This window comes from Asparagus officinalis, chromosome 9 (assembly GCF_001876935.1).
Source record: "Asparagus officinalis chromosome 9, Aspof.V1, whole genome shotgun sequence".
Lineage (NCBI taxonomy): Eukaryota > Viridiplantae > Streptophyta > Magnoliopsida > Asparagales > Asparagaceae > Asparagus > Asparagus officinalis.
In genome coordinates, this window is record NC_033802.1 from 35,409,108 (window position 1) to 35,421,050 (window position 11,943).

At 33.5% G+C, this 11,943-nt stretch overlaps 1 protein-coding gene across 2 annotated transcripts; it reads right to left on the reverse strand.

Annotated features, from left to right (window-relative positions):
- Positions 4,037-10,908, reverse strand: LOC109824465. 2 transcript variants are annotated; one of them, XM_020391069.1, is made up of 3 exons: positions 10,810-10,908; positions 4,879-4,977; positions 4,037-4,583 (listed from the first exon to the last, which is right to left on the reverse strand). In XM_020391069.1, the coding sequence occupies exons 1-3, from the start codon at positions 10,862-10,864 to the stop codon at positions 4,423-4,425; spliced, it is 315 nt and encodes a 104-aa protein (XP_020246658.1). In that variant the 5' UTR covers positions 10,865-10,908; the 3' UTR covers positions 4,037-4,422. The 2 variants fall into 2 exon arrangements, with proteins under 2 accessions (XP_020246658.1, XP_020246657.1); XM_020391068.1 differs by having other exon boundaries at positions 4,037-4,977.

Genomic DNA, 11,943 nt, shown 5'->3' on the forward strand with positions numbered 1-11,943 from the left:
CCTCTTAACATTTACATACCAATTATCCATATATCATTGCTTAAAAGATGATAAATATGCAATACACATACATACATACACAACATATAGACATACATACATATATCAAGACATATATGCACAACATATAATCTTACGTACAGACATACATATGCATAAATACAACATGAACAAGCAAACGTACACATGCATATGTATGTATATCTACACATAAAATCCCAAAAATGCAATATTTTGTTGATTATGAAGTCAAATATAAAAAATACACGGACCGATTTTTGTGTTGTTTTCTACCAACATATCCATAGCAAAATGAAAAATCTGAGCTTACAGTAACCAACTGAATGCTAAGGAGATTAAGGCCAGCCAGAGTTTGCCATGCAAACTCTTACATCTCTGAACCAAGAGAACTTTATCTCCTACAACACAACATCACCAAATTCCAAGTTAGTCACCAATAATAAGGGTTAATTATAGATACACCCCTCACACTATGATAGTATACTCATTTATATACTCTAAAAATTTTGTTAACACCTATGATAGTATATTTTTTTGCTTGGTTCCAAAGAACATTCACATAGAGAAGTATATTGACATTGTGTAATGACAAAATATTTAATAAGTATAAAATAATACCTTTCAACCTCCGGTGGCTCAAACAACCTTATGTAACGTGGAGTAAAAAAATTATAGTTCAATTAACTTGGGATTACAAAAAGAAAACAGAAGAAATTACAAACTTGTATATAGATAAGCAATCAGCGCCACAGATAGTCTGAATTTTTTGTAAAAATCTAAATTGATGGAACAATATTAGTCATCAACGAGTCTAAATAGATCATCTCTATACTACCAGGAAGCATTATGATCACTACTCACATTCTACTTATCAGATTACACTTTACTAAAAGGAAAAGGGCAAGAAAGCAACAGTAAATGCAAAAGGACAAAATAAGAATTAATTTGAGAAGAGAAGACGCTCATTCACATTTTTCGAATAATGATACAAATCCAGTGGTCTAAAAGAAAATAAATTATACCACATTATGCAACTAATTAATCTATCAAGCAAAGAATCAAACATTGCTATCCAAGCAGAGATCTAATGCAAAATATCTCTATTACATCATAACGTTACTTTCACCAGCGAGCTTAGATGTCTGAGATGGAGGAGGAGGCAGCGGCCGAAGAACTGCTAGAGGAGAAGGAGGTGGTGGCTGCGCGCTCCTACTGGTGACGGCGAGGTGGAGCTTGGGGGATTTTGGAGAGAGAGGGATGTAAGAGAAAGGAGGAGGCAGAATTAGGGTTAGGGATTTGTGGGGAAGGGAGGCGGGCAAATTAGGGTTAGGGTTTTCAAGGGAGAGGAGGATGCAGGCAAAGTTGGGTTAGGGTTTCGACAGGAGAGGAGGCAGCGGCTGAGGCGGAGAGGTCAGGCTAGCTGCGGCGACACTGGGGAGATGGTCGGAGGCAGGGTTTGAGAGAGAGAGAGAGAGAGAGAGAGATCGAGAGGAGAGTTTGGGGGTTTCGACGGGAGAGGAGGCGGCGGCTGAGGAGGAGAGGTCAGGCTAAGGAGGAGAGGATCGGAGAGAGAGAGAGAGAGAGAGAGAGAGGAGTTTGGGCATGGCGGGGCGTTTTTCAGAGAGATCGGGACTTTTTGGTGCTTGATTGGTTTTTTAGGGTTAAAAAAGTTGAGGGAAAAATTCCCCCCAATTTTTTTCGTTGAAAACAAAAATGCCCCAACTGGTAGAACCGTTGGGGCTTTTAAAACTTGCCCCAACAGTTCCTACCAACTGTTGGGGCTGACCATCTTTTTACTAGTGTAACATAAATGGCATGGTTTACAATCTTGGGCCAAGCAAGAGAATATTTGTTTATGTAATGCATAGAATTGATGAGTATCATGGTGAGTTGGATGTTAAAGTCGATGAGACAGCTCATGATGCGGCAACTAGAGAGATTGCAAGACATGAAATTTGTTTTCTAATATGATCAAGAAAGATCTGAACTTTGAGTTTTTTGACATCACAGGGGTCGTTAATTTCATATCGACTATATGATGTAAATGTAAAAACCTCATTTGCCCTAATTCAAGGTACAATTCCAATACTTTTTCTTTCTCTTTTTTCTAACTACTTTTTATGCAATTTGTGTATTTATTTTGCTTATTTTAGAGGGGAGTATTTACAATTGGGAAATATTTCAGCGATTTGGGAACACTGAGTTCCAATCAAGAAAATTTATAACTTAACTATGATCTATATGTAAGTTTCACTTTTAACTTAGTGGAAACCTTTAACAAATACATTTCCCAATCTGTAATCAATTCATTTCCTATCCCCAATGAGAGTACATTAACTTCTGATAAAATAATCAACCAAGGTGAAGGCATTAATTAAGGTTACATGGACATTAACAATGCAACTCTTGATTTCTTCTGAAATGTTTGATTTCATCTCTTTTGTTTTTTATTTGGATAGTAGGTCAAACTAACTAATTTCTAGATTAAATTGGCTTAGTTGCACTTAAATACCCTATAGTTTCACCTACTTGATATATATGTACAAATTTGGTAAAACTGTAGGGTATTTATGTGCAACTAAGCCGCTTGAATTTGAAAACATATTTAAATAACTTCTTGGAATTATAATTTAACATGTGAAAAGGATAAATGAAACTTTCTTTGAAGTATCATCTTGATAAGCAGCTGAGGGAATAAGGATAATTACCACAATGTGCTTTAATCTTGATGCGATAGTAATACATGTGGGTTAGAGAGAGCACAACCATTTCCCTATTTAATTCAGTCTATCTTTTTTTTTTGGTTAGTATATAATGTTTTGATTCTATGTTAATTTTGTTACTTTGGGCCTTTTAAATTTTGAGTATTAGTTAGTATATATATTTGCAACAAAGGCACATGTAAAGTTTTGAACTTTATTTAAAAATCTATTCATCAAAATTGTATAGTATTATTGTAGGTGACTGATCTTTGTGGTTTGGTTGAACTTTATTTTAAAATTTATTCATCATAGTTGTATACTATAAAAATAAAGCAATCTACATTACATATATTGAAATAAGAAGTACAATTATGTTACTAACTAAATATTGTTTCTGTTTTTTGGGTAGAAATACAGGGTCTAATCTTCTCTGTTCTTAATTTCACATTAACATCAGCTTAGAGAACTGAAGATACGATATATCTTTTGTAATCAGCTTCCCTTGGTATGTTCCGATGATCTTTGACGCACTGTTATGTTAGGAGAAGTGAAATATTTTTACTAACGCTATTCTCTTACTTGCATCCAGAGGTTGAAGATAAATTACAAAATATCTTTTTTAATATTTTTATTAGTCATGATATTGAATCAAACTTGATCGAATATCTAAACAAATAAAAAAAGCAATAACACCTCTATACTTCATATCTAAAGCAGAATACTTTATTTTGGTAACATGTTCAATATTTGCAAAAAATCTTTTAGAAATTGTGCTTTGCACGGGCTAAATACTAGTTGTTATCTAATTATAAAGATATATTTTTTGCCGACTCACTAAGTAATGTTCTTCTTCTTTATTTTCCAAACAAACACATTTAGATTAAAGATATTTGATATTTTTATAAACCTTAAAACTAAAGAAAAAATAATATACTTTTAAATTTATTAAACGTTGCAATTTACAGTCTAAATGATTTAGAAGTTTTATGAATTATATACTATTATTCGAGAACTCTTTACTTGGGTACTAATTATCTTTAATATATAGTGTAGGACATAATTATTTTAAAATATGCTATTGAGCAATCGAAAGAACTCTTAAAATATTAATAAAAGATGTAATGAAATTGAGAATAAAACTAATAAAATCATAATTTAAAATTAAAACAAGAGAGAAATACGATAAAAATATACCTTTTTTATTTTTAATGGTAGCTCTATTTTTTATATGTAAAATGTCCAAAATATAAGTTGTAATGTTTTTTGCACGTGTAATTGCACGTACCGAGCTGCTTTTACAACAGAAAACCAAATTAACATTAAAATTTTACAACATAAAATATCCAATATACCTCATCCAAGGGCATTCTCTCCAATTCAACTTTCTTTCACATTCGAAGTTCCCTCTCTTTTTCTCCTCCTTCATAAGCATGAAGGGTGAGTTCTTGTACAGGGTTCTCACTACAAACTCGACGAGCATGAAGGGCGAGTGCTTGGATTGGGTTCTCACAACAAAAAAAGTTATAGCATGAGATGGCTGAAATGTATTTCTGAATTTACACATTCCTTGTTGATTTTAGATGTTTCTCCTAGCATCACAGTTTTGGGCTTCAATCGCCGCATTTGTTGCCCCAGCTTCACAATTCTATAGTTCAATTGTCTCATTTGTTGCTCCAGCTTAACAATTCTAGTGTATAAATCACCTCATTTGTTGCTTCTGCTTCACAATTCTTGAGTTTGTTGCCCCAGCTTCAAAATTATGGAGTTCAATTGCCTCGTTTGTTGCTCTAGCTTCACAATTCTGGGGTTTAATCGCCTCGTTTGCTGCTCCAAGCTTCACAATTCTAGGATTCAATGCAACTGAACTCTAGAGTTATAAGAGGTACGGAGTCAACTAATTTATTGCATAAGAACAGAGGGTTAGGACTTCCATCAAAAATAGAGCGACGGACTAGCCCATGAGACATTTTGGATGAAAGGTTGTTGTGTGTTTCGACTTCATCCTCCAACTTTCTTTTAATAACGATAAGAATCACAGCAAGAGATGGTTGTTCTCTATTAATCGCATTTAAATCTTGCTGTGGAACTGGCAGTTCTCTCTTACTTATTAACTCTTGCAATGCAACATTAATCATACTGCATTCTTTGCACCAACCTTGAGGCTGAGATCCGTGAGCCCAAGCATGTCTGCCTCTCGTTTGGCACCCCACCGCCCTCAAGGTAGCCCGGCCTATGTTGATACTGGTTATATCCTCTGGTAATAGTGGAAAAGCAAAAATATAATGTCATAGCGAAGTATATAATAGATAAAGTTACTGAAAGGCAAAATAAACCATGAAAAACCGAGACCATATTATGCATAGATAAATAAAAAACATGCTCCATTTACAACATAACTATCCATGACTAATCCCTTCTTTAAACCGTACTGCATAGAGTACAAGTGAACCAGAAAACCAGAATGTGAGAAGTTCACACTTCGTATTCTACGTGTACCAGAAACAAGTAATTAGGACACTGTGCACAAAATTCAGCATCACTTTGCCTTTCGTAAGAAGAATAGCATCCAGTTGTTCCTTTCTCTAATAGGTTGACCTTTTTGGGAAATAAAAGGCTGTCTATAAACCATGATTTCTGGCAGCGTAATGGGTGGATGAAGTTTAACAAGTAAACAAGGAAGGCCTAACACAGTCTCCTCCCTCCCTCCCTCACTCTCCTTCAAAAGAAAAATATAACTGGTTGGCAAATGTCTCTCAAGAATCAAGCGATATCTACTAAATAAATTTTATTTAAATACCAATGCATAAACTATTTAATAGAAGGCAGAAAATGAATCAGAACTAAAACATGTAATCCTCTTTGCTTTTGTTAATCACCACAAATTATTGTTTCACATACGGCTAAAAGAAGAAAACTATGATCCATACTCCACTGATCTTATCTTATTTCTAAAGCTTCTCACCAACTTGATTTGACAATACTTTTGCCACAGATTTAGGAACAGAATAAGGTCCCATTAAAAATATAAACTATTTTGTGTTAAGAGATCAGTGTAAGAAACGAAACTAAATAGAAGATAAGGATAAGATAAGTGTAATAAGAATTTTTTGGCACGTGTGTCTAATCTTTCTTTATAAACTAAAATGTTAAGGAAGTATATCCTATATGAGCAAGAGTAGGAGAAAATTTTTAGAGATTTACTTCAATGGCCAAGAACAAAATTTGTATTTGATAAATGGTAAAATTATTTAAAGTGGATTTAGACAATTAAACCAGAAGATAAATTTTTATTATATTCTTGAAGTAGTCTAAAGTAAATTGTAGTCTCATTCAATCCATGTGAAGATTTGAATCCATCAACATAGAATTGGAGTATCTCAATCCAAATCTCATTTCCGAAATGGTAAGCCAATCTATTAGAACATTAAACTGTAACTCTCCATTCTCACCACAAGTTTAGAGTTTTGGTGCAAATGTTAGAGGGACTCTAAGATGGTATCAAAGCAATCCATGTTCAAATTCCACCAGCCACGTTTTATATGAATTTAAAAAAAAATTGACATGTTACGCGAGTCTAGGTTTCGGCCAATAAAAAATAATGCTTGAAGGAACATATTAGAATATAAAAATATAACTTTTAATGCTTACCCAAACTTTAGAGTTTTAATGTAATGGTTAGGGACGTTAAGATAATCCAAGCCATCGGGTCAAATCGACGAGTTCAAGTCTAATCATTGGATCATTAGACTACTTAATCAATTGCTTGATTTCATTCTTAAATTCCTTAATTTTTTTGTTGAAATTACTATTCTTTAACATGATATTAAAGTAAGTGCATTAAATGAAATATGGATAAAAATGTATTAATAATAGAGAGTTAATGTTAATTTGGGATGAATAGGGAAAAGTGCAAATAAAAAATGTTCTCAGTATAATAAGTAGCTAAATGCTATAGTATACACAGTGTATCAACAAAAGAAACATATGCAAAATTTGACTAGCATTAAAAAACATAAAGATTTTTCCATATGCATTAGACAAAAAATAAAATGCAACATATGAATTGTTTTAAATATCCTCGACATGGCCCGATATATCCCTTTACAAAGCTTGGCACAAAATGATTTGGTCTAAGTATCCTTCACAGCTTCTTGACAATTTTGGGTGATATATCCCCAATATGATTGATATTTTAGCCGATATTTTGGCTAATATGCCCTTTTATATGGTTTGTCTTAAACCAATATACTGATTTTCACAATTTTCAAGTGACATATCATGATTTTCTAATATATCATGTGAAATGATTTTCTAATATATCATGTGAAATTTGGCCTCAAAAATCAAACGAGACGTTGCCATATCGAGTTAGATGTTTATTTGTTTTAAAAGGTTGATTAGTGATCCTAAATACAGATTATTTACATTTTTGTATGTTTAGATTTCATTATGTTTAGATTACATTTTAGAACATTACATTATATATTTACATCATCCAATACAACACACCTATATTTAACACATAGCCTCGATATTTCCCCTATATTCGCAGTCCAATGTGAACTTTGATCATTCGATATTCTCCTATATTCGATATTTAAAACCTTAAGACATATGTCAAATTGAAACAGGTTGGGAGTGATTTTAGCACCACTTTAACATCTTCCGTACTTGTGAGACACATATGCTTGTACGAGATTGGACTCTACCAAAGAGATATACAAGTGGTGTTGCCCAACCGAGTCACATCAAAAGATGTGACCTCACCACATTTATCTCCTCATAGCTTATTCTCTTAGATGAGATAGAAACTCAAATCCTCTAACCAATATTATATATGTAATGTTTGCCTCCGTGCATGTTGTCGGATCTTTATATTTTACTTCTTAAGGATTTGGCATTTATCCTAGATCAGCTTGACTAAGCTTCCCATTGTGAATCAACAAAAAATATAAAAAAGGAGTTATTGTGTAAAAATTATTTTTGGTAAATCAAAGAAGAATTTAGAGAAAATTCTCGAGCTTCACAAATGTGCAATCCAATATATAATGTGAATTATGTTAATCCATTCCCAAGCTATAAGCATTCGGTTGCAGTTATAAGAAAGAAGAGTATTTGACAAGTTCATGCTTTCAAACAAAGACCTGTTGAACAAAAAGCTACCCCATCTAATATGCTTTGATACATGCTACAATAGCCTCAATGAAAAGTGTAAGTAGATGACATGCTCTAATTGATTAATTTTATCTTTATCATTAACGAACATTGACTATTTAGAATAAGTCACATGAAATCTTATTACTTAATTCTGAAAGGGGTGAGAATCCCATATTATGGTAACATGCCTTCTACGTCCATCAAATTATGGTAACATGTCTTAGATATCCATCAAAAGTTTATATATAGGATTAATTAAATAACCTAATGTTTTACCACCTTTAAAATGAATATTGTTAAAGTATTTTTTTAACAAAAAATGTACCAAATTTTGTCAGAGAAAGATAAACTTAACAAAGTTATAACAACTATTTTACCCTTTCACATACTTTCTACTGACTCCTTTTAGTCGCAACTCTCAAGAGCTTCTACCATAAATCGCTAATTTTCTCCTCTTTTCTTACCATCTCAACGCCTCCCTTGTTTCTACTATTACCCCCAAATTTTGATTTTTTTTCTTTTAATGGTATTTGACTTTAAGTACTGAAATCTGTTGATTCTTCCTATATTTATAGATTTAAATTAACTCGATTTTTTGAATATGGATATAGTTAAATTAGTTAGTTATTGAAAATTGTATTGAAAAGTAGAAGAAAAATCTTGATCTATAAGGAACTCTCGATGATGTTTTAAGAAATTCTTAATTAATATCCCATTAAGAAATTCTTAATTAATATCCCAACACCACCAACATGTTTGTGACGATGTTTTAAGAAATTGTTTCAATGGGAAATTAGCAGGAAAACATTGATATTCAATTCTAATGAAGCTTGACATATTAATCTACCAATTTTTTTAAGATATGTCTTTGAAAAAGTGGCAAAGCTTTAGGATATTTTGGATGGCGACTTTTTAAACGTGTAGTTGTCATAACTAAAATAGTAACCCTTTTTGTCAACCAAAAATCTTTGTCATTATATATTTACATGATTTTATTTCGATGATTTTTTTATACTCTCCAACCATTAACACACACCTTCTACCACAATTGCAAACATCCCATTCCATAGGTGTGTTAGTGCTCTAAGAACAAACAGAAGAAGAAAAATTAGTTCTCAAAGAAACTGTTGAGAGAGAACATGCCAATGTGGAATAAGTATAAACATGGACTTTATCAAGAAAGGAATCAAGGAACAATTGAAAGTATTATTAGTTGCCTTAAACAAATTATATGTGCAAAGAGGATATAATTGGAATGATCACTAGCAATTATTAGGTATGTGAAAATATGATAGGCTTGTAATATTTCTCCGTGAATTAGCCTGGAATGTATGCTCTAACGTTTTCTTCTTCAGGCTATTGCTTCAAATTAGATATGTTATTAGAGCAGGCTTTTAAGTTAGAAACCCTCTTCTTTCTTTCTAAACCTGGAAACCTCCAAGGGCTTGCACATTTTACCCCTTGGTGGTTGCGTCAAGGACAAATCCCATTAATCAATGAATTTTTTCTCTGCATCATCTTCAGCAGTTTTATCAGTCTTCTCTTCTGACTACACCTATAATGTGTTTGTCATTGACATTATTGATGGTCTCCTCTCTTTAACATTTGTCGTCGTTCACACCTCAACGTCAGTATTTATTGGTTCTCCATTACGAGATCCTTGTCTTGTCTTCTAATTTATGTCGAGCTACTTTTATGTCAGTATTTATTGGTTCTCCATTACGAGATCCTTGTCTTGTCTTCTAATTTATGTCGAGCTACTTTTATACGTCAATGTCACATGGAAATGTTATCATAACTTCCATGTTGACTTTGTTTGTGGCGTCTTGTCTTATATCTTGTTGTCTTCCTTCATACCTCGAATTAGTGTTCTATGATTTTCCATAACAAAATTATGCTCTTATCTACTAATATCCAATCGAGCTATTTCTTGATGTCAATATTGTTTGAAGAAGTCTGTTATCTGGTTGCTCTGGCTTTCTCTCTTGGCTAGTTTTTCATGATGATACTCCACTCTCACCTTTTGCTTTTGGTCAAGCCGCTTGTTGACATTTGTAATTTATAAGAACATCCATTTATGTCCTATTTGGGTGCCATGGGTATCTCTCATGTCTGGTTGTTTTGCGATGAGGTTTTTCAATCGCGTTCCGATCTTATGTAGAGCTCCTTCTCAATGTCGCTCTCAGAATATGCATTCATAGAAAGTTGGAGTTTGCTCCTATTGAGGGTAAAATGAGGGAGAATCAAGTGAGATGGTCTGTCGGTGCACAACGTAGGCTATTAAATGCAACAATTAGGATAAAGGATAAGGTTATAAATAATTCAGTGAGTAGCAACATCATGATTGAAAAACTAATAGTACTCTGCATGTCCTAGACATGGCTAGAAACTGAACATCCATTGCAAGTAAGTTAAGAGCCCTAAAATCTTATATAAACCAAAGGCGCATCCTCTAGAAGAACAATATATCCTTACCAAAAAATGCTACCAAAATAAGAAACTATATACTCTAAGGGGTTGTTTGGTCTGTTGCTTGCATCTTGATTGCACCCCTAGGGATTTTGAAAGGTACACATTCAAAACATTATTTGTTTACAATGAATAGGAAAGAGGATTTGCATGAGAGATAAAATACAACTAGACTTTATTTGGTTGCACATGAATTTTGTTGAAGATACGTGATTAAAATCCCAAATCAGATTGAATGCCGACTTTCAATACACAATGCTTTAAAAATGCCAATCGTGACCAATCATAAGATCTATGAGTAAAAGTTCTCCGAAGAAAGCACAGAAACAATCATAACACATCAAATTAATAAACACCAGCCCACAGCAGGAACAACAAATGATTGCGAGAAGAAATTAACAACGTTGAACTCAATTCAAGGGACCGTAGCCCGTCAAGTCAAGAAAGTATGCAAAATTACCAGATCCCCCTGGATGCTCAAGATATAGTTCGGACTCCAGTTCCCTCAAATTCATTTGCCATATCGCCTCTGCAACATAGATTGAAAAAGAACAGAAATTAGCATCTATTATGCAGACAATCAACAATACTCTTAATACTAGACATTAAGCTATATGAGGCTAAAATTTCCAAATGAAAAGAAAAAAAAACAGAAAAAAGAAAAGGACATCCGAATGATATAGTCCATGAAATTACTTGATTGCAAATACATTAATGATGTCAACATGAAGGAGAAAATAACCATACAGCTACTTTAGGTACTACAAGTGCTCACATGCACGGAAAAAAAAGTAAAATTTTCTCAAATTGGCAGTAGATAGAATGAAAGAACATTGAACCATAAGAGCAAGAGGACTCTGGGATAATGAGAGTGGAATCAGATTCTAAATGAAGGGAAAATAAATAAATAAAATAGATAAAAAACCAAACATTCCAAAATCAATCCAAGTGGGATCTTCTGTTGGGGATCATGTCCTCAAAATGATCGCCTATGTCAATGAGCTTGAACTTTTGAACGTAGGCCTAGATGCAGATAGATATACAGATATCATTCTGCAGTCCTTGACACCAGCATACTCCCGATTCATATCACAGTTTTTGATGATGGATCTGGAGCCCACTCTTCCTGCCTTGCTTAATTTGTTAAGACAGGAAGAAAGTTCTTTGAAAAAGGGACAAACACCAGTCTTGGCTATAGGGCAATCTTCTTCCTCTTCTGGCAAATTGGTTGCTAAGAAAAAAGGAATGAAGAAAACTACTAAACCAAGGAAAGGTGTTAAGAAGGCTGTCAAGAAGGATAAAGGAAAGGCAAAAATGATGACAGCAGAATGCTTCCATTGTCATAAGTCAGGACATTGGAAAAGGAACTGCCCAGAATACCTAGCCTCACTCACCAAGAATAAGCAAGTTGTTGCTTCATCTACAGGTGTGTTTGTTACTCAGAATTGTTTTTCTATAAATCATACATCCTGGGTATTAGATACCGGATCAGGATCTCACATCTGTAATTTGTTACAGGGACTTAAAAGTTATAGAAAACTTGGAGCTGGAGAGATGACTATGCAAGTTGGTAATGGTGCAATAGTTGCAGCAC